The 25,040-nt window shown below is 38.4% G+C and overlaps 1 protein-coding gene across 3 annotated transcripts in view; it reads right to left on the bottom strand.

The window, feature by feature from the left end:
* LOC115215078 (G protein-coupled receptor kinase 5) overlaps positions 1 to 25,040 on the bottom strand; it is a 480,808-nt gene that overhangs the window by 60,474 nt on the left and 395,294 nt on the right. For all 3 annotated transcript variants that reach the window (XM_036505440.1, XM_029784236.2, XM_029784237.2), the window contains exon 6: positions 1,551 to 1,643. In XM_036505440.1, the coding sequence (XP_036361333.1) occupies positions 1,551 to 1,643 (93 nt within the window). The remainder of the gene's footprint in view (positions 1 to 1,550; positions 1,644 to 25,040) is intronic.

Raw genomic sequence — 25,040 nt, 5'->3', positions numbered from 1 at the left:
AGTGAAGGTGCATGGCTCCATGATTACAGTGTCAGGATTACTATCACGAGGTAGTGATTTTGATTCCTGAATCAAACTGTGTTGCGTTCTTGAGCAAGACACTTTATTTCATGTTGCTCCAGTTCACTCAGCTGCAGAAATGAGTTGTGACATCACTGGAGCCTTTCTCTTGGATAACATTGGTGGTGTAGAGAGGGGAGGCTGGTAAGCATGGGTGACTGCTGGTCTTCCATAAACAACCTTGTTCAGACTTGTGCCTTGGAGGGCAACTTTGTAGGTGCAATCCCATGGTCATTCATGACCGAAGGAGGGGTCTTTACTCTACTATTATATATATATCTACTAAAACGAAGTAAGCAGTAATTACAAATAGACAGCAATAGTTTTCTAAATATTATTTTCTACTTTAAATTTGAATATATAGTTTTACTTTACTCTTTACTCTTTTTACTCTTTTACTTGTTTCAGTCATTTGACTGCGGCCATGCTGGAGCACCGCCTTTAATCGAGCAACTCGACCCCGGGACTTATTCTTTTTGTAAGCCCAGTACTTATTCTATCGGTCTCTTTTGCCGAACCACTAAGTAACGGGGACATAAACACACCAGCATCGGTTGTCAAGCAATGCTAGGGGGACAAACACAGACACACAAACAAACACACACACACATATATATATATACATATATACGACAGGCTTCTTTCAGTTTCCGTCTACCAAATCCACTCACAAGGCATTGGTCGGCCCGAAGCTATAGCAGAAGACACTTGCCCAAGATGCCATGCAGTGGGACTGAACCCGGAACCATATGGTTGGTAAACAAGCTACTTACCACACAGCCACTCCTGCGCCTTTCTGTACAAAGTGTGCAACAATTTTCAAAATCCCACACAAAATGCACCAATATATTTTTGCTTAATCCTTAATGTGCCACTGAATCAAAAATATTATGAAAGACTGATCTAAAGAGTTAAGAGGCTCTCTTGGGGTTTCATAGTTTTGCAAGCTGCACGGAGACCTCACTGGCATTGAGGATATGACAAAAAAGCACGTAGTTCATGCTGTGCAATGGTTGGCAATAGGAAGGTCATAGGAGCCATAGAAACCACGCCAATGCTGACATTGGAGCTCAACGTGGCCCTGAGGCTTGTTGGGTTCTGTCAAACCATCAAACTCATGCCAGTACGGAACGTGGATGTTAAATGAATATGATGTGCATAAAAGAGGGTGTTTACAGATATTACGAGGGGGTGCTGAAAAGTTCTTGGTATTGCAAATGGCCTGGTTGGAGGCCCAGCCTTCCAAGTGCTTTCACAGGGCTTAGAAAAACTGAAGGATTGCTGCAATATGTGTGTGAATCTGAGAAGGGAATATATTGAATAAAATCATAATCAACTGATCCTCCCATCTTTTACCCAAAGCCAGGATCTTTTCAGCACCCGCCTCATACATGTATATATTATTTTTAATTGTTTAGTTTGATGTAGCCTTGTTAAAGTGGCCATGCTGGAGCACTAAGTTAGCAAATAGATAGATAAGAATCACTTACCTCTCTAACCATTTCCATTGTAAATAACGTTTAAAATACATTGATTCTAAGAATTCTGAAAATGTTTGCTTGCTTAAATAATCTCTGGCTATTCTGAAACAGAAAGAAACAAAAATAAATGAAAAATAATACAAAATTTAAACTTGATGTTGGAGTCAGTTATCAAAAGACATGAAACGCACACATACTCATGTTTACTTGGATATAAACGTACCACATATGCTGACATGTAAGACATGCTTTTTTTTCGTTTTTGAATGTAACAAAAAACTGGCAGAGGTCTAACATAACTGTATTATAAATGGAATAATGAGTTTTGAGCGTGAATAATGAAACATAAAGTTTGTTTTTTCCACAAAGTTGGGGTGCATTTTATGCAAGACTTTTACACTGGTAAATCTAGTATTTATATGTGTGTATGCACGAATGATAAATGATGATGATTATGGTGTGTATCTATATATATATATATATATATATCACATACACACTGAAATGCTGTTGTCACTGCGATTTGATTGAATGGTAGTGTCCAGGTGTTGAAACCATAATGATATCCATTAGGCAGCTGAAGATGGGATGTATACACATAATTTTTATCCACCAAATTCACTTACAAGGCATTAGTCAGCCTAAATTTATAGTAGAAGACCCTTTCCCATGATTCTGTGCAGTGGGACTGAACCAAAAACCACATGATTGCAAAGCTAGCTTCTTAACCATACATCCACACCTGCACCCATGTTGATTTACATTTCGTATATATACACACATATACAAATAAATAAATAAATAAATAATATATATATATATATATATATATATATATATATATATACATACATACATAAGTTGGACAAAATAATGGAAACACCTAGCATCATAATTTTGAAATATCTATAAAACCATCAAAAGCTTGTTTATTTTATTTATTTATTTATTATTAGTGTTGCTTAATATGTTTTGCTAAAATTGCAGTTTCTTTTCAGATATCATCAGAAAAAGGTAATTAGAATTCATTAAAATGACAGATCTATCAGACTTTCAAAGAGGTCAGATTGTTGGTGCTCATATGGCTGGTGCTATTGTAATGAAAACAGCTGAAATGTTTAGTGTATTAAGAAGTACTGTCTTGAAAGTAATCACAGCCTTTGAGAAAGAGGGAAAAACCTTGTCAAAACAAAACTTTGGAAGAAAACCAGAACTTTCAGATAGGGATTGCTGGACTCTTACGCATATTGTTAGAAAGGATCGCAAAAGTACAGCTTCCAAAATTACTGCGGAGCTTAATGACCACCTCGAGAACCCAGATTCCACAAAAAATGTTCACTGAGAGCTGCACAAAGCCAGATTTCACAGGAGGGCTACTATCAGGAAATCACTTCTTTCAAAAACAAACATAGCAAAGCGTTTAGAGTGGAGTAAAAATATACAGAATTGGTCCCTAGAGCAGTGGAGGAATGTTATTTTCTCGGACGAGTCATCTTTTACCTTATTTCTGACCACCGGCTGAGTATATGTGTGGGGACAGCCAAAAGAAGCATTTGACCCAGACTGCCTTCTTCCAACTGTTAAACATGGAGGAGGATCTGTGATGATCTGGGGCGGGGGGTGGGTGTATCTTGGAAATCCACCAGCCCAATGGTTTCACTTCATGGCAGAATCAATAATCAAGACTATTTAAGCATTTTATCTGATCAAAATCATCCTATGGTTGCGGAACTGTTTCCGGAGGGAAACGCAGTCTTTCAGGATGATAATGCACCAATTCACACAGCTAAAATTGTTACTGAATGGCATGAGGAACATTCAAGTGAAGCTGAATATCTTATCTGGCCACCACAGTCCCAGATCTCAATATTATTGAACATTTATGATGCATTTTAGAAAAACAAGTAAGGAGTCAATATCCTCCACCATCATCACTACAAGAACTGGAGACTGTTTTAACTGAAGAATGGACAAAAATTCCTTTGGAAATAATTCAAACTTTGTATGAGTCCATACCTCATAGAATTCAGGCTGTAATTACTGCCAAAGGTTGTCCTACCCCATATTAAAATAAATTTGTTTGAAGTTTTAAGGTGTTTCCATTATTTTGTCCAATCTCTGTATATATATATATATATATATATATACAACTTTATGCATAGAGTTGTATATATATATATTTATTTGTATTTGCATAGAGTAAGTATACTGTTCCAGGACAGTGCTGGTTCCACGTTAAAAGCACCCACTATACTCTGTATATAGACTATGTCAGCTTTACGAAACTCAAAATTTACGAGGTTCAAAATAATGCAAAACTGGACCACATTGCATGATTCCATAGGTTATGGAGGCTCCTTAGGTTGCAGAAAAAAGTAAGGCATCGAGTTAAATATTGGTACTATGAAAGAGAATTACTTGCTTCTACAAGATATAGAAGCATTTACTATCCGGAAGATTGCCTTATTACCTGTTTCTGATTCTCTACCAAATATGTACCATGTCACTAAACATCATCATCATCATCACTCTCCCTCTCTCACACCCACCCACTTACACCCACAAACACACAGAGCCAGTCTTATCAATGTCAACACAGTACTGAGTTGAATAAGTGCCAAACAATGGATTTCTTTCATGAGCTGGTAAGTGTGTGTGTGTGTGTGTGTGTGTTTCTATAAAAGCGGGTTTCAAAATATGGTTTATTGATTAACGAATCACATGACTGCTATAAAGCTGCAGTAGGTAGAACAATCTGTGAATTGTAAAGTGTCAAAGAGTCAATTAAAACGGGATTGAAGAGCGATTAACTCCTTTCGTACAACATGATGAAGACCCCCCTGTACCAAAGTATTCATAATTCATTTGAAACACCCAAGAATCTCCATATTATACTAATAATAGCATGGCATTTTAGGAGTTCAAAACTAACATAGCATATAAGCCAGCTGGTCAATGCCAACATTATATATATATATATATATATATATATATATAGTTTATGTGAAGGTGCAATGGCCCAGTAGTTAGGGCAGTGGACTCGCGATTATAGGATCGCGGTTTCGATTCCCAGACCGGGCGTTGTGAGTGTTTAATGAGCAAAATCATCTAAAGCCCCACGAGACTCTGGCAGTGGGTGGGGGCGATCCCTGCTGTACTCTTTCGCCGCAACTTTCTCTCATTCTTTCTTCTGTCGGCCTGCTCGCTTAGCCAGCGGGGTGGCATCATTTGAAGGCTAAAAAACAATGCGAAGCGCATTGTGACCAGCGACGTGTAGCAACATCTGATAGCCTGGTCGGTCACATGACGATATAGTTTACAGTTCCACTATAGGTAAGATCAACAAAGAAAGTACTCCATCCAGTGAGACATAAATACCATTTAATATATGCAATTACAAAAGAACCACTAATAATTTCATACTTTAGGATACATTAAATTGATAGGCTCCTACAACATGCTCTGTATCTCCGAGCAATCACTCCGGCTCAATCCACAGCATTAGATGTATTTAAAGACCAGATGTATTTAGATGTATTTAAAAACTATGTGGAAAAAAAATGAAAGGAAAAACATGTGAAGAAGGTTGACGTAAAAACTGAAATGCGAAAGAAGAAAAGAAAAGTTTAAAAAAAAAATCAAAATCTTTGTCGTCTTTAACCATAATTTATGCTTCTGGAGCCGAATAATATATATACTTTATATTCTTTTATTTGTTTCAGTCATTTTGACTGTGGCTATGTTGGAGCATTGCCTTTTAGTCAAAGAAACTGACCCCTGGACTTATACTTTGAAGGCCTGGTACTTATTCTATTGGTTTCCTTTGCCAAATCGCTAAGTTACGGGGAAGTAAACACACCAACATCAGTTGTCAAGTGATGGTGGGGGGACAAACACAGACATAAACATACAAATATATACATACATATGTATATATTTATATACATTTATATATATACATACACACATATATATGCACATATACATACATACACATACATATATATGTATACATATATATACACATACATATATATGTATACATATATATACACATACATATATATGTATACATATATATACACATACATATATATGTATACATATATATACACATACATATATATGTATACATATATATACACATACATACATATATATACATATATATACACACATACATACATATATATATATACATATATACACACATACATACATATATATATATACATATATACACACATACATACATATATATATATACATATATACACACATACATACATATATATATATACATATATACACACATACATACATATATATATACATATATATACACATACATACATATATATATACATATATATACACATACATACATATATATATATACATATATATACACATACATACATATATATATATACATATATATACACATACATACATATATATATACATATATATACACATACATACATATATATATACATATATATACACATACATACATATATATATACATATATACACATACATACATATATATATATACATATATATACACATACATACATACATATATATATATATATACACACACACACACACATACATACACATACATTTGTGCCTGTGTTTGTCCCCCCAACATCACTTCACAACTGATGGTGGTGTGTTTACATCCCTGTAATTTAGCAGTTCAGCAAAAGACACGGATAGAATAAGTACTAGACTTACAAAGAATAAGTCCTGGGGTCGATTTGCTTGACTAAAGGTGGTGCTCCAGTATGGCCGGAGTCAAATGACTGAAACAAATAAATGAATAAAAGAATATATATATATTCCTTTACTTGTTTCAGTCATTTGACTGCGGCCATGCTGGAGCACCACCCTGAGGGGTTCAAGTCGAACAAATTGACCCCCGGACTTATTTCTTAAGCTTAGTACTTATTCTATCAGTCTCTTTTGCTGAACCGCTAAGTTACAGGGTTGTAAACACACACACATACACATACATATAAACATGACAGGCTTCTTTCAGTTTCCATCTACCAAATTCACTCACAAGGCTTTGGTTGGCCTGAGTCTATTGTTGAAGACACTTGCCCAAGGTGCCACACAGTGAGACTGAACCTGGAACCATGTGGTTGGAAATTAAGCTTGTTAGCATACAGCCACCTCTAAATATATATATCATCATCATCAACATTTATCATCTACTAGCAGTATCACCCGGCGTTGCTCGGGTTTGTAAGGGAAATAACTATATAAGCATTTTTAGAGATGTAAAGTATAATAGCCATCTCAATATGGCTAACCACAAAGGGGGGGGTGTTACTGTAGCTTTTTATGTTCTGAGATTTAATAATTAATTTTTAGAGAGTTACTTCCCTTATATATGCCAAAAATGCATTAAAAAATGGGAAAAATTGATGGTAAATTTTCTTTTAAAATCGTAGACTCATCGAAGACGCACGCTAATACCCAGAAGGGTTCGATATGAATCACGACTATAAGATGCCCGGTTTTGGTTACACTGCACTGCAAAATGTGGGAGTAGTTAGGAATCTAAATCGTAGGAGACAGACAGCACACAACCTCTCTTTTATATATAAAGATTTTCCATTGTGGCATGGGTTGGATTACTTGACAGGAACTGGCAAGGTCAGGGGCCACATCAGGTTTCATAGTCTGTTTTGGCCTGGTTTCTACAACTGGATGCTCTTCTTAATGCCAACCACTTTACAGAGTGTACTGGGTGCGTTTTACGTGGAACCATAAACAGTGCTTTTGCTTGACACCAACACCCATAACCATGCCTTTTATGTGGCACCTTGGCTTTGGGACATGTCACTGTATAACTATTTGTCCTCTATATAAATACACTTCCTGATGTAACTATAATGGAAATAACAAAATTTCTTGGTTTCAAAAGAATTCTTTTTATACCATAAACTTCCTTCCTAGAAACCAATGAACAGTCACAGGAGTGGCTGTGTGGTAAGTAGCTTGTTTACCAACCACATGGTTCCGGGTTCAGTCCCACTGTGTGGCACCTTGGGCAAGTGTCTTCTACTATAGCTTCAGACTGACCAAAGCCTTGTGAGTGGATTTGGTAGACGGAAACTGAAAGAAGCCTGTCGTATATATGTGTATATATATATATATGTATGTGTGTGTGTTTGTGTGTCTGTGTTTGTTCCCCTAGCATTGCTTGACAACCGATGCTGGTGTGTTTATGTCCCCGTCACTTAGCGGTTCGGCAAAACAGACCGATAGAATAAGTACTGGCCTTACAAAGAATAAGTGCCAGGGTCGAGTTGCTCAATTAAAGGCGGTGCTCCAGCATGGCTGTAGTCAAATGACTGAAACAAGTAAAAGAGTAACAGTTTTAGGAAACACCTGTCAATTAATGTTATTTATTTGTATGATGATGATGGTGTAATTAGAACAATAATAATTATGATTACTGGTTATATAATGAGCTGATGGCAATTACAATAATTATAACAGTATAATGAATTTGAAATGTAAAATTATGAAAATGTTAATTATAATGATTACAAGTTAGTTATATAATGAGGTGGAATCTTAAAATTCATTCCTTAACTGTCTGCATACAAAAAAAAAAAATACATGTTAAAGAAGGAAAGGTTTCTAAGTGTTCATTTGACCTGTTAGAAATAACAGCCATGTAAAAAGCACCATTTGCCAGCTCCGTCTGGCACCTGTGCGAGTGGCACATAAAAAGCACCCACCACACTCACGGAGTGGTTGGCGTTAGGAAGGGCATCCAGCCGTAGAAACACTGCCAGATCAGACTGGGCCTGATGCAGCCTTCTAGCTTCGCAGACCCCAGTTGAACCGTCCAACCCATGCCAGCATGGAAAGCGGACGCTAAATGATGATGATGATGATGATCTCCTTTAGTTGCATCCTTCTTGCCGTCTTAAACAAAGCTTGTTACATAGGATAATGTATTCCTAGATATACTTTGTCAGAAAATAAAATGATCTGACTATAACTAGAATGTCTTGGATCATAAGTCAGTTTGAAGGAGAGCAGAGCTGGAGTTAAACACCAAACAAAACAAATAAACAAAAACAAATAATAAACAAAAGTAATGGCTTTAAGTATAACGAAGGCATAATTTCTATCAAGCAGAAAACCTCATTAGTTGTTTTAGTGAATCTAAGTCAGTATTTTGGTGAGCTGAGTTCAAATCCTTGAAAGGTCGACTTTCCTATTCATTTCATTGTGGATAAGTATCAAGGTGGGGGGGGGATCGTAAAATACACATCAACAACAGGCTAACTGGTGCTCTATCAGTTACGATGACAGGGGTTCCAGTGAAATTAACATGAAAGCAGCTGAGCACTCCATAGACACGTGTACCCTTAACTTAGTTCTCAGGGAGATTCAACATGACATAGAATGCGATAAAGCTGGCCCTTTTAATTAAGGGTACTACTGCTGATTTTTTGCATCTGAATAAACTGGAGTAAAGTGTCTTGCTCAAGGACACTACATGCAGCCAGGAATTGAACTCATGACTTTAAGATTGTAAGCTGAATACCCTAACCACTAAGCCATGTGCCTTCATACATCAGGCTAATTAGTACATACTCCCACCATTACCTTAAAAAATCCTCCTCCTCCTTCTAATTATCACTCCAGGTATCATCATCATCATTGTCATTTAACTTCTTAGCATTTAGAATACTCTGTGGAATGTGATGCTTATTTGTCAACCTTACTTGTTTCAGTCATTTGACTGCGGCCATGCTGGAGCACCGCCTTTAATCGAGCAACTCGACCCCGGGACTTATTCTTTTGTAAGCCCAGTACTTATTCTATCGATCCTTTTGCTGAACCGCTAGGTAACGGGAACATAAACTCACCAGCATCGGTTGTCGAGCAATGCTAGGGGGACAAACACAGACACACAAACACACACATATATATATACATATATACGACAGGCTTCTTTTAGTTTCCGTCTACCAAATCCACTCACAAGGCATTGGCCCGGGGCTATAGCAGAAGACACTTGCCCAAGATGCCACGCAGTAGGATTGAACCCGGAACCATGTGGTTGGTTAGCAAGCTACTTACCACACAGCCACTCCTAACAATTATCAATATTTTGGGGCCCAACATTTTCAGGTGAAGGCACAGATACACACATCCACACACATGAATAAGATTGGTACCCATAGGTTTTTCTCTCTCAATTTCAGCCGCAAGCATTGGTTAACCGCACCAAAACTAGTTACTACCCTTAAATTAATTGCATAATGTTTCTTTTCAAACAAAGTTTGAAGAATTAGGAAATACCTTCTAAGCATCTGGTTGAAGTTAGCTAATGATATATGTTTTGCAATCAATTTGGACAAGAACTTGATGAAAACAAACAAACAAAACCTACTTTTTAAAACACTCTCTCTCTTACATGCACACACACACACAGTGCTGGTGATTCTTCTGCCATATATTCCCCATACTACATTTCTTCTGAAACAAACTTTTATCACAAAGTATAAATATGTCCCACTCTTGTTTTGAGCCAAGAGATGTTTTCAACCAGATTTACCTCTAACGAGCTTCTCTTAAACATGCCAATAAACTAACAAATTAGACCTAAATTTCACACTGATTGCCATTAAACTTATGAGTGGGTGATGTGGATCATTTGCTGAAAATTAGAATTAATGGAGGAGACGAGGAGCAGGTTATTACACAACAGACGGTAAATTCCAATTTTTTTTTTTGCAAAGCTTGGCAATTAACATCCAAGGACATGTCAAATATGTCAGGTTCTCATTAAATATATACTTGTTTACTTACAGACTGACCCCAGTAGCAAACTGGTATTGTATTTAACTGACCCTGGAACAATAAACAGAAAAGTTGAATATGGTAGGAGTTGAACATACAATGGGATTTTTTTCCAATTCATGTTCTACTGATTCTGTAATTCCAGCTTTCTCTCTTTACTCTTTTTTACTTGTTTCAGTCATTTTGACTGCGGCCATGCTGGAGCACCGCCTTTAGTCGAGCAAATTGACCCCGGGACTTATTCTTTGTAAGCCCAGTACTTATTCTATCGGTCTCTTTTGCCGAACCGCTAAGTGACGGGGATGTAAACACACCAGCATCAGTTGTCAAGCAATACTAGGGGGACAAACACAGACACACAAACACATATACACACACACTTATATATATATATACATATATACGACAGGCTTCTTTCAGTTTCCGTCTACCAAATCCACTCACAAGGCATTGGTTGGCCCGGGGCTATAGCAGAAGACACTTGCCCAAGGTGCCACGCAGTGGGACTGAACCTGGAACCATGTGGTTGGTAAGCAAGCTACTTTCCACACGGCCCTTCCTGCGCCTAGTCAATCTCTTCCATTCCAGGACTTATTTTCTTAAACCTGGCAATTGTTCTATTAGTTTCTTTTGCTGAACTGCTAAGTTAGGCAGATGCAAAAAAAAAATAAAACAATACTGATTGTCAAGTGATGGTGAGGGAGAAACACACACACACACACACACACACACAAGGCTTTGTCTGTCCCAGAGATTTAGTGGAAGACACCTGCTCAAGGAGTTGTACAAAGGGACTGAACCTAAGATCACATGGTTAAGAGGCAAGCTTCTCAACCACAGACAAGCATACAGCATGTTATTGCTGTGAGTGCTGTTAAAGCGAACATGAGGGAGTGTACTGTCAACATAATATTCCACTGTACAAAGAAGCCATCACGAATGCCGCTGTTATGGAGATGTCACTCCCTAAAGTTAATACAACTGGTGTATGTAAACACATATGAAGCTGATAAAAGAGTGTGTATCATATATTATAAGCAAAACTCTTCACTATCTCACAGACATTCACATGATCTCCTTTTGATCTCCTTTTGTCTAACACATGTGGACATGCCTACAAAGTCAGAAAACAGCACAGCTCCCATGACTTTCGGAAACATTTTTTCATGCTCAGAGTTGCTGAAGCGTGGAATAAACTGCCTGCATCAGTTGTTGACTGCCATGACGCTGCATCCTTTAAGGCCCTCATGCTTCCCGAAATCCGTCGAAACTACACCTGATTATATATACACTTTAGATGAGTTGTAGTGCACCTGAGCACTGTACACAATTATTATTATTATTATGAGTGATGGACAGTTTTAAAACAGATTGCTGTCTACAACCAAATGATTATTTAAATTTGCTAAAAATACCCGATTATTTTCATGCCTTCATGTTTCCTCAAAACAAAACAATCCCTTTTTCTTCACCCCTCCTACAATCTTGCTGTAAATGTTGTTTTACTAGTCAACCTCCTTACCAATTACCTTCATGTAGCTGCCTATCCATGTCTTACTGTCACATTATCTCTTTCTCCATTATACTAATATTCTCTCTTTCCATGGTTCTCTTTCTGTCATTGCCCTTATTAATGCACATGATAATAATGATGATGATGATGATAATGTTGGTACACATGGAAACACTCACATATGAAAAATTAACAATTTACTTTCTTATCTTTTAACTGCTTCACTCACTGGATTGCAGCCATAAAGAGTTTTAGTCAAATAAATTGATCCCAATGCTTTTTTTTTTTTAAACTCTGGTACTTATTCTACCTTCCCTTTTGTTGAACTCCTAACCTACAGGGATGTAAACAAACCAACACTGGTTGTGAAGTGGTGATGGAGACACACATACACAAATATGGGCTTCCACACAATTTTTCTCTACCAAATTTACTCACAAGGCATTGGTCAACCCAGGGATATAGAAGACATGTTGCCCAAGGAGCTGCATAGTGGGACTGAACCCAAAACCATATGATAGCAAAGTGAGCTTCTTAACCACACAGCCATGCCTGTGTCTTTATAAATATAAGATTCACACATTAAAACTGTTTATTTTCTGCTTGACAACTTGTGACCATCCATATTCCTCAAAAGAGGTGGGGTGGGTAGGGGTCATATAGATGACATCAGGTGAAGACCAAAGAAGTTGCAGTGATGTCCATGCTGTTCTCAAAAGCATTAGGAGAGTGTAGGTGATGACAGCCAAAGTTTTAGATTAATGTGAGATTATCCTTACTTCGGATAATCTCCCATTAATCTAACTCTGTAGCTGTGGCATTGGTGTCATTGTTGTTTAACCCTTGGCCAACTCTTATCTAGCAGACCTATGATCAAAGGCATTCCATTTATGACGATCCTGTCTTTCTCTCAAGCTATATGAACCTAAGACCATATTATCCAATGTGTTCTCTTTGAAGGAGGCAAGATATAGTTTGAGACAAATTTAGCAGTTATTTCTAGTGGGTCAAGTGACCATGTATTAACAAAGTGGATTTGTGGCAGAAATCCTTAAGCATTAAAGAAGGATTGGTGAGGAGCAGAATGGAATGGGCCGAAGGTAGTGCGACTTTCATATTCCCTTTCCAGGAGCTTTAACAATATAGAGAAGCGAAACAGCTATAAACAAGAACTGTGAGGAGTTGCCAGACCCATCTCAACGAAACTCACCTTATAAAGCAACAAGCCAACAAAGGAGTGAGGGTGAAGTGAGGTGGGGTGAGGTGAGGTGGATTTCTCTTCAAGAAAAAGTAGCCAAATCCCTCTCAGATTACCACTTGCCACTTAAAAATAGGTAAGAAAACACATAGGAGACAATGTAATCCTAGATACACAGTGTCTGCATAAATAGATACAATACAGGTGCAGGCATTACTGTAGTTAAGAAGCTTGTTTCCCAACCACGTGGCATCAGGTTCAGTCCCACACTGAAGCACCTTGGGCAAATGTCTACTATAAAGAGCCCTGGGCTGACCAAAGCCTTTGTAAGTAGATTTGGTAGACAGAAAGTGAAAGAAGCCCATCATGTGGTTGTGATTGCATGTGTTTGTGTGTGTGTGTGTGTGTGTGTATACATGTATGTAATTAAAAGAAAATACACAGCAGTAGTAAAGATATAAATCTTTAGTTTACTATAATGCAAACAATGTTAGAACCATCACCAACCAAGATGATGCCAAGACAGTTGTTTTGCGATTTAGAATTCTCTTTGAGATTTTATTGAGTGTGTGAGAGAAGGTCATGCTATAGAGAATATGCTTGCTGCTGTAGTTTCTTCCTAGGTCTAAGTTAGTCAGTACTGTGTCTTTTTGGTGGGGTTTTGTGATTTTGTGACAAATATCATTAATGATAGATGATCCACCAGTCTTTCTTTAGCCTTTTCAGCTTCAGGCAACAGGACCAATGGATGCTGCGAAATCTCACTTCTCTTGTGCTACACACAGTATACACTCCAACAGCGCACACAATAGGTAGATGGTAAAAATACTGAGAGAGAGAGAGAGAGAGAGAGAGAGAGAGAGGAGAGAGAGAGAGAGAGAGAGAGAGAGAGAGAGAGAGAGAGAGAGAGAGAGAGAGAGAGAGAGAGAGAGAAAAAGATGAAAGTAGAATGAAAATAAAATAAAAAGTTACTTTCTGCTATGGAGATATGGCAGACTTATTTCAAAAGATCATCAGCTTACAACACACAGAGAGACATGCAGGACACACAGACAGAGAAGTCAATACTGTTCTATGTATCTATGATATATTCATCAATGCTTATTTTCTATTCATTGCTAAGACCATTGTGGTTGATGACATTTCATATATATATATATATATAATTTTATTTTCAAAGACTGATTATAAAGAGGCTTAAAATAAAAATCATATCTAGGGGAACAATTCTTAACAAATGAATTAATAAACCAGTGTAATTAACTTGAGATATGCAATTACTACAAACAATGAATGGAAAAAATAAAAAAGACATGGCATGCTGTGTGGCTAAGAAGCTCTGGGCCGACCAATGCCTTGTCAGTGAATTTGGTAGACAAAATCTTTGTGAAAGCCTGTTTTGTGTTTGTGTGTGTGTGTGTGTGTGCATGCGCATGCACACATGCACTTACCATCATTGCTTGACGACCAGTTGTTAAATCTCTCTTGAAGAATCACGAAAAAAAAAAAAATTTCTTTCCAATGAATGAGACAAAGTGGAACCAACTAAGGAACAAAGAAGCCCCTGTATGGTCTCTTGATCTGCTAGAAGCATCAAGTAAATTTCCTACAAATTACATCTTAAATCTTAAACAAAGAATGGACACAGTGCATAGTAGCTGCAGAAAAAGGTAAAAAAAAAAGAAAACAGAAAACTGGAATGGTTTCATGCAGGATGTTTTGTGCCGTAAGTCAGGTAGGTCACAGCTGGCTATCACAGAAACCAAAGTTTGGAATTACATAGACCTGGAACTGTAACAGTTTTATGCTGGTGCCAACAGAGAAATTGGCCACAAGCAAAGCAACATTCATTAGATATAAATGAAACCAATTTCCTCTCTGTACACCTTTGTATGCAACAGGGACACGAACCCTAAAAGGATGTTAGCATCAGTTGAAAGACAGACTTATTCCTTTACTGCCCACAAGGGATTAATCAACCCAGTGCATAACTGGTACTTATATAATCGACCCCGAAAGGATGAAAGGGAAAGTCAACCTCAGCGGAATTTGAACTCAGAACGTAGCAGCAAACGAAATACCGCTAAGCATTTCGGCTGGCATGCTAATGTTTCTGCCAGCTCGCCGCCTTACGAGCTGACAGAAACATCAGTTGAAAGACAGACTTGATGTCATACACTTCAATCTTCTGCAAATGCACAGTACCTGACCATTTTGCATTTGGCACCATTACATGTTGAGCTAGTAACCCTACACTCTGAGAGATTACCAGCAATGCTTTTAGGACAAGGGTGCCTCAATGTTAATCAGAATGATGACTTCAATATTCACAGAAAGAATAATAACGAGTAAATCTTGCCTGTATCAAATGTTAACTCTTTTCTCTCAGAATGCTAGTTATAAATTCTTGGCATTTTTTGGTAGATTTTGATAAACTTTATCACCTAGTTTTGGACCTGATTAAAAACTCATTCATGTGATATCCCCTTCCCCTATTCCACAAATACCTCTACCATCTCAGTGGTGCTTTTGTTCATTTGCTTGAGCCCATTAAAACCCAGTAAGCCAAGATCAACTTTGAGGGTCTGCTGATAGCAGTTGGATATTCTTATTTCTTTACTGCCCACAAGGGGCTACACACAGAGGGGACAAACAAGGACAGAGAAACAGATTAAGTCGATTATATCGACCCCAGTGCGTAACTGGTACTTATTTAATCGACTCGGAAAGGATGAAAGACAAAGTTGACCTCAGCGGAATTTGAACTCAGAATGTAGCGGCAGATGAAATCCTGCTAAGTATTTCGCCCGGCATGCTAACGTTTCTGCCAGTTTGTCACCTTACAGTTACAATGGTTGTTTCATTTACATAAATTAGACTAATCTTCCCTTAACCAGAATTTTTACAGGTGTGGTTATATAGGTACAGGTGTAGCTGTGTGGTAAATATTTTGTGTATAGTAAAAGTATAACCAATTCATTTCACATAAATTTTAACAAAATCTTCCTGTGGACCTCCAAGAGCCATATGGACCCCAGTTTAGAACCACTGTCCTAAAACAAACAAAATTTCAATCCATTTAGAAATGGTTTCAATACTGACATATACTAACGAACAAACGAGCCTAAGGAGAAAGCTCTATATGGTCATTCAACATGCTAAAAATAACACCCACAAAGCATGTCCTACTATTTAAAAACATGAAAAAATGGAAGAAGAAATTAGATAATTAGTTGTAAATATTTAAGACAGAATGGTCATAGTTCTGCCTGACAAGGTCTAACCTGGTGCTAATCAACAAGAACATCAGAAAAGGAGAGAAAAGAAGCATCCTTTGTTTAAGTTCATAATGTTATCTTAAATTTCCATGACAGCCAAGTTTGTTCAGAATGACTGAATCAGTGAATAGACTATGTCCTAGATTAGAATTGATTGTTGGAATGTCACTTCAGCTGTAACTGGAGAGAACTGTGAGGTGATATATTGATTGTTGCTTTTAATTATAAAAATTTTTTTTTTTTTGTCATTGATAGGTGCTATTGTGGATGTTTGGTTAAGAAGCTTGCTTCCCAACCACTTGGTCTCAGGTTCTATCTCACTGCATGGAACATTGAACAAATGTTTTATACTACAGAAGGACTTACCTCCTTGATGCAAGTAGATTTGGGAGATGGAAGCTGAAAGAAGCCCAGTGTGTGTGTTTATTATGCTGGTACTGGTATCATGCAAAACACCCATTACACACTGTAAAGTGGTTGACATTAGATGGGCATTCAGCTGTAGAAACTATGTCAAAACAGACATGGAGCCTGGTGTAGCTCTTTGGCTTGCCAACTACTGTTGAACCATCCAACCCATGCCAGCATGGAAAATGGACATCAAATAATAATGATGATGATATTATTAATTAAAACAGTTTGAGTTAGCCCTATTTCTTAGCTTACCCACCTGTACTATGTATGCATGTATGTCCAATGCCATTCCCTGTATATCTGGTTTTATATCAGAGTGACCTTCTCTTAGAGACAAGCTTCAACAGAAGCTGAGAGGTGCCTCCCTCCCAGTGGTCTTCCAGCACACCGGACAACATCCTGGAATTTCTGCATACCCATGCTATTCCTAGATAGCTGTTGAACCTGCACTAGGTTCATCTGACCTTTCAACAGGTTGTGTTTTTAATCCTGCTGGGTTTCTAGCAACCCTCCTCACCAGAGTAGCCTGGTGGGGGTGCCAGTTTAGTCACCGACAACCCAACCATGGGGATCTTTGGTTTGTGCTAGAGAACATGGCGTTCCCACATCCCTGAGCCTGCAACTCATATTGGTTCCAGACATGTTCCTCTGGCTTGTTCTTGGATAATGTCATTAGAGTAGAGAGGGTCTATGAGGTGTCATGCAAGCCTTATTGGACAGGCGTTGCTGACCTCTGCTTGATATGGGCTGCTTTTTTTCCCCCCTATATTCTAGAGTGCACAATGTTCCTGAATGTCAGCAATGGTCTTCCTTGGTCGTCATCATCACCAGCATGTAAGTACGTGTGTATGTATGCAACTGTTTGTGTTTGAGTTGGAATCTTGTCCTTTGTTTCCAATCTTAGCCAAAAAAAAAAAAAGGAAACAAATTGTCTAGTCTTGGAGAAATGTTACTTTACTTGGAAACAGGTGAAGATTAGCAACAGGAAGTTGCATACAGTTATAGAAAATCTGCCTCAAAAATTTCTGTCCATCCCATGCAAGCATGGAAAAGCGGACGTTAGAACGATGATGATGATGAAGTTGGAATATAAACAGCCCCACCAAAGACAGGTTTTCAAGCCAATTCCTTGCCAAACCTTTATCAGGTTGTTACTGTCAATTGATGCTATGTCAGTCTTGATTGAACACAGAACTTTTTCTTTTTGTTTTAATTAGTTTCTTTAGTTTATTTTAACCATCATTGGTTACGGTCAAGCTGCAGCACCCACTTCAAACCTATTATCTAAAACATTTTATACACAGACGGGAGATAGAAATTGCTATACAAATTAACACTACCACCTGGTTGTTGGGTGCCTTCAATGGAGCCCACCATGTTGCAAATATTCGAGCCAGGCCTCTCGTTTGAGGAGCCCTTCTTTCCTCCAACTAGTCCTGGAGACCCTGTAAATGGTTACAAGCACTGACTAAAAAGATATTAAAAAAATGAACATCTTAACTTTTTATTCAGAAATAGTGTATCTAGGACTACATCCTCTAATGTTTCCTCCTTTCTTATTGTTGTGATTTAGTTCCAGATCTGCCCTAATCCAGCTGACCTATTGGTGAAAAACCTTCTAACAATGACCATCCCTTCTTTTCCTTTTTCATCTTTTAGCCAGGAGGGAAGAACAGTGACCATGACCCCATGGCCCTTTATGGGCCCTCTGAAACTGGTGAGATGGAGGGAGGGAACAAGATACCCTCAAATTTAAGACTTGGCCCCAAAACATTCAAGGTGCCAGGTGGTGATGTTGAAATGCCATAGCAGAATTTGAACTCAGAACATAAGGAAAACTAGAAAAAATATTGCAAAGCATCAAAGCATCCAGTATGACATTCTTACAATCCTTTCAATCCACTGCCCTGGATTCTGCCACTCAGTCCTTGTTATGGTGGCTTGCATGCCTCAATAACCATGAGAGCTATCCCAGCAGAGCACAAAGCACCTAGTAGGGCCTCCCATGCAAAACAGATCAAAGGATAGAGGCCAGATTAATATGGTCCACCTCTTCCCAGAAGTAAAAATGGGCTTGTGGATGGAAACACCCTTACTTAGAAAAGGGCAATCTACAGAAACAATGATGAGCATTTAAAGCCAACAAGATTGAGGCCTTCTCTCATATGACAAGGTGCAGTGGAATTTGAAAAGAGCTGTAAGGAAAAAAGCAGGGATCCAACTGAAGAGAAGCAGAAAAGATAGTCCAAAGTTGAGAGCAATGGAAAAAAAGTCATTGATGGGTAATACTCTATAGGGTATAAAGGGCTGAAATAAGTAAGTACTGCTCTGGACTGGTACTTTTTTTTTTATTGACCCTGAAATGGTGAAAGGCAAAGTTGATTTCAGTGTGATTTGAACTCACAGTATAGAGAGTCATATCAGATAATATATTTCAAGATGCGTCATTCAGGTATAGTGTACCAAGGAGTACATTATCTGATGCTAGTTTTCTTCCTGTCGTTATTGCTGTTGTTGTGTACGCCTCAGGACAGCCATTAACCAGCAGAGCTAAAAGTTGAAGAAGTTTGAGTTGTGGAGTACTTTAATCAAGGTGTCCCTTTTTTTTCTTTTTAAAGATGATATAATGTGAAATGAGGGAGATTTAACAGCTATTTCTGTCAGATTGACCTACCACATGGTGACTTCCTGAAGCAAGTTGTCTTCAACAGATGCAAATGGCAGAACAATTAAGTGTTGCTAAGCAGGAGGTCTTAGAAAGCAGCTTATCACTGTTTCACACCACTGGCATAATATTCAACTATTATAAGAGTTATTCTAGAAAAAGAAAAGATGAAGCCTCTACGTGGTTGCCAGATTTCCTAGAAATAGCAGCCAATCCATTACTTCCCAAATCACACCTTACAATCTTACAGAAAAAAAATCAAATACACTATCCGAAAAACAAGAATGAGTGGATGGTCATGGCTAGATTTTCTGTTCATCATATACCTTCTTGACCAATGCCTGCCTGGGGTTAAATAACATTCTATAAATACTTGAAAAAAACTAATCTTGGTTTCAAATTTTGGCATGAGGCCAGCAATTTTGGGGGAGGTGGGTAAGTCAATTACATAGAACCCAGTGTTCAACTGGTCCTTATCTTATTGACCCTGAAAGGATGACAGACAAACACAGACACACAAACATACATGCACATACATATATATATATACATATATACGATGGGCTTCTTTCAGTTTCTGTCTACCAAATCCACTCACAAGGCTTTGGTTGGCCCGAGGCTGTAGTAGAAGACATTTACCCAAGGTGCCACGCAGTGGGAATGAACCCAGAACCATGTGTTTGGTAAGCAAGCTACTTACCGCACAGCCACTCCTATTTCTAATGGAAAACACTGCCTTTGCTTCAAGTAATTTTGCAAATAATGAAGCAGCAGCAGTAGCAGTATGGGGTATGCGCTGTAACAGTGAATTATTGCATCCACCATTTGCTAGTGATTCCCTATTTCTGGTAGATGACACATTTGTCCCACTCAGGTGACAACCCTCCAACCCATGGTTCTGTGTAGTGGTCGCTGGTGAGGGTTTTATGCGGTCAGAGCGCAAATCCTACCTCAACCTCTTTCAGTTACCTTTTACGACACACAGTGGAAACGCTGGGTCTATTCTTTGGCATGCCAGTTCTCCACACAGTGCTAGAGCAACGTGACACAAACATTTTGCTCAAAAACACAACATGCTGCCTGGTATGGGAATTGAACCTACAATCTGGTAATCATGAGTGCAAAACCCTAACTACTAGGCCACACGCCTTTACAAAATAATGAAGAATTCAGTAAAATAACTGTTTACAACATAAATTAGTATCAAAGAATCAAGGATGGTCTCAGACAGGTTGGCGTCAAACAGTTAAATAATTTTAAAAATCTGATTAAATTCTAGTTTGAATTGAAGAAATTTTGCATGGAGGAAGAATATGATGAAATGCTTTAGGGAGAATGCAGATATTTTAGGATAGAATTTAGAAGAATATAAGAAGTTATGGTTACCGAATCGATAGAAGCGAGAACTAGACAACAGTGATGAGAAGTCCAATAAATGATGTATGTATATTCAATGCATATGTAAAGTACATGTATTTAATGTGTGTGTATTTACTAAGTGTATATAAATTGGCACTCAACTGGTTATGGTAATGAGGGTTCAGTTGATATGATCAATGGAATGGCCTGCTCATGAAATTAACATGCAAATGGCTGAGCATTCCACAGACACATATACCCTCAATGTAGTTCTCAGGGAGATTCAGCATGACATGGAATGTGACAAGGCTGGCCCTTTCAATTACAGGTACTACTCATTTTTGCCAGCTGGATAGATTGGAGCATTGTGAAATAAAGTTCCTTGTTCAGGGACACAATATGCCACCAGGAATTGAACTCACGACCTTACAATCGTGAGCCGAATGCCTTAACCACTAAGCCACACGTCTTCATTAACTGTATATACTTATATACATTCACACACACAAATTTATTCTTTTATTTGTTTCAGTCATTTGACTGTGGCCATGCTGGAGCACTGCCTTTAGTCGAGCAAATTGACCCCAGGACTTATTCTTTGTAAGCTTAGTACTTATTCTATCGGTCTCTTTTGCTGAACCGCTAAGTTATGGGGATGTAAGCATACCAGCGTTGGTTGTCAAGTGATGTTGGGGGGAGAAACACAGACACACAAACATTATATATATATATAACAGGGTTCTTTCAGTTTCCGTCTACCAAATCCATTCACAAGGCTTTTAGTCAGCCCGAGGCTATAGAAGAAGACACTTGCCCAAGGTGCCATGCAGTGGGACCGAACCTGGAACCATGTGGTTGGTAAGCAAGCTACTTACCACACAGCCACTCCTGTGATTTATTTAATAACTATGTGTGCATGCACAAGAGGGTGCTGAAAAGTTCCTGGCTTTGGGTGAAAGAAACTACAGGATGAGGATCAGTTAATTATGATTTTATTCAACATATTCATTCCCTTCTCAGATTCACACACTTATTGCAGTGGTCCTTCAGTTTTTCTAAGCCTTGCAAAAGAACTCAGAAGGTTGGGTCTCCAACCAGGCCTTTTGTGATACCCTTAAAGCCAGGAACTTTTCAGCACCACCTCATATGTCATGATGTTGATGATGATAATGATCCATCATCATCATCATCACCATAATTTTAGTGTCCACATTTTTATGCTTGCATGGGTTGAATGGGTGGAGTTCATTGAGGTAGATTTTCTACAGCCACATACTCTTCCTGTTGCTAACCCTCACCTATTTCCAAGCACAGTAATATTTCTCCATGGGACCTCCACGAGTCAACATTGGCCAGTCATCTGCACATGTATGTACATGTCTGGGAAAGAGATTTTGAGGAAGATTAGTCATTCTTTGACTGGCCCCTGAAAGAAGGAAGTAAGTGGAAGATGACCGTGGCAGGATTTGAACTCGGAGCCAACAGTTAATCAGAACACATATTGTATGGTATTCTATCCAATGCACACATAACTCTACCAAATCACTGCCTTAAACAACAACAGACATACATCATAACAGACATATAACACCAAGTAGTTCTCTTCAATTATTATGTGTTTTCTACAATATTTATGGGAATTTCACATTTCAAATTACGATATGTTAAGTGCCGAATGTTATTTCTTGTGGATAGACAACAGTTTTTTCTTCTCTTTTCTTTTTATTTTTGCCATGCCATGCTCTCAGTGATTTCTTTGCCATATTCTTAAACATGCTCGGAATTTCTGCGGCTATTTAATGCCAGCCAGCTGACATGCCTGCATCTTGCTATTAGTGACCAAGGCAACTAGAACACAAATGTAAATGGATGTAGAATGAAGAATTGTCTTCCTAAAACCAGTGTCCACACACACACACACACACACACACACACACACACACAATGACATTTTTCAGTGTTAAGCATTAATGAATCTTAAAGAAGAGACTGTCAATGCCAAGGAGATGAATGCCAGTGACAAGGAGAAGCGAATTCAAGATTTCCTTTACCAAATAAGTGTTAATGAGTAAGCCGACTAAAGGACAAAGGCATGGCTGTGCATTACCAAGTTTTCCTTGGCAGCCGTGTGTTCCCAGGTTTGATTCCACTACCTGGTGCCTTGGACAAGTGCCTTTAGACCACAGCAACAGGCTGATCAACGCTTTGTGAGTAGAATTCAGAAGAAGGAAACTGCATGGAAGCCCACTGTGTGTGTGCACATGCATAGATATGAGTTTATTGTATGTCCTGGTTTTAGAACTGGTACATCACAGAGTCATTAGTTGTAAGGGACAACTTAAAGGATGCACAAGGGACCACAAAACTAAGGAAAGAGGACCATGATGCATATGGAAGACTGTCATGGTGTCCATGAGGCTAGCCCTAGAAAAGAAAATCAGTTTAATACGCTTGTTTGTTGCATATACATGCATGTGCAAGTTATGAGACACAGGCATCGGTCATGACTATGATTTCCCTTGATCTATCAAGCCAAATGAAACTGTAGTTGTGACCAATGCCAGTGTCACATAACTGGCACCCATGCCAGTGGCACGTAAAAAGCACCCTTCAACAGAGGTGATGACAAGTGATCAAGACCACTGGCAATATGCTGTGCTTGAGAAGACTCGTAAAGCCAAGTGAAATTGTGGCTGATGCTGGTGTCATATAAAAAGCATCCATTTATACTCTTGGAGTGGTGGGCATTAGAAAGGGCATCCAGCCATAGAGACCCTACTAAATTAGATTAGAACCTGGTGCAGCTCTCCAGCTTACTAGTTTCAGTCAAACTGTCTATCTCATGCCAGCATGGAAAGCAGATGTTAAAAGAATACATGTGTGTGTGTGTGTGTGTGTGTGTGTGTGTGCGCGTGTGTGTAAGGTCTTCTTCAAGTCATCACAACCAAAGAATGCTTCACTACACAATGCCAGGAATTATTTCCATCCTCTGCTACCTTTAGTAGGCCCTTTATTTTTGGTGTCCTTAGAATGTAGTTGAATAGTCTCTTCATCCTCTGTTAGAGTGCAGTTGTCTTCAAATTATAAATCTGATATGGCCCTGTTGTTCAGGACGGTAGTAGTGACCAGATAAGCCTAACCTGTGTTTAGCAATAACAATAGAAGACATCTGAGCAGCCGCACTTGAAGCAGATCTGTTCTAAACTAGGCCCAGACCAAGCTTGCAAGGAATCTGAGAGATGGAAATTCAAAGAAGCTCATCATATATAAAATGCTTATATATAACTTATGGCTGATCTTGGGTATATAATACTGTACACTTCACATAATATGCCCACTCTATTAACAAATATACGAATGCATTTTTTCGTGATTTATGGGATTTTAGATAACTTACGTATATATACATAAATGTCTGTGTATATACACCTACAAATAATCCCAATTTATACATACACAGTTCATATAATATATATTACTGTCACTTAGGTTGTGTGATCATGCTAGCTGGAATAACTTTACATTAAGGAGTGGAATAGACAATTTTCTGTAATTCAGACAACCTCATGGTTCCCAGAAGACAAAATGGAAAAGATGTTGCCCTGAAGGATGGATGGCAAGGGAGAAGCGCTGGAATAGCCACTTTGATTCATGCACTTGCAGACAGCCATCTCTTTCTCAATAGTAATGAACAGGGATATGGTCCAGGGGCTGAGAACACTGAAGGTCTCCACTGGCACAGGCTCAACCATAAGCCTGTCATAGAATGACCAATACTTTGACAGTTTGCTTTCTTCAGCCTCGGATGGTAGCTGAACACACTCAAATTGTTGCTGGAGAAGATGTCACAGCATATGGCACCCCAAATGAGGGGCCTACCACCACAAACCAGAAAAATTGTTATACCATCAGGCTCGTTAAATTGTACCATTTAAGCTGGATATTGGATAAACCAGACAAAATTTGAGTTAAGAGAGTGAATGTATGTGTTGTCTTCCACAATCGTATTTTTTGGGTATATTCTGGTGGGCAGTGGTTCTCAACCGTTTTTACCCTTGTGTAACCCTTAAAATAAATTACATGACTCAAGGAGCCCCTACACATACACAAAAAAAAATTATATACCATATCTTGCTCATATTTTTTACATCATTGTTCACGTAGTAAATATCATATATGTATGCGTGTGTGTGTGTGTGTATATATATATATATACACTCTTTAC

This window comes from Octopus sinensis, linkage group LG8 (assembly GCF_006345805.1).
Source record: "Octopus sinensis linkage group LG8, ASM634580v1, whole genome shotgun sequence".
In the NCBI taxonomy this organism is placed as follows: domain Eukaryota; kingdom Metazoa; phylum Mollusca; class Cephalopoda; order Octopoda; family Octopodidae; genus Octopus; species Octopus sinensis.
Note: the sequence above shows the minus strand (reverse complement) of the source record. Positions and strands in the feature narration are given on the sequence as shown.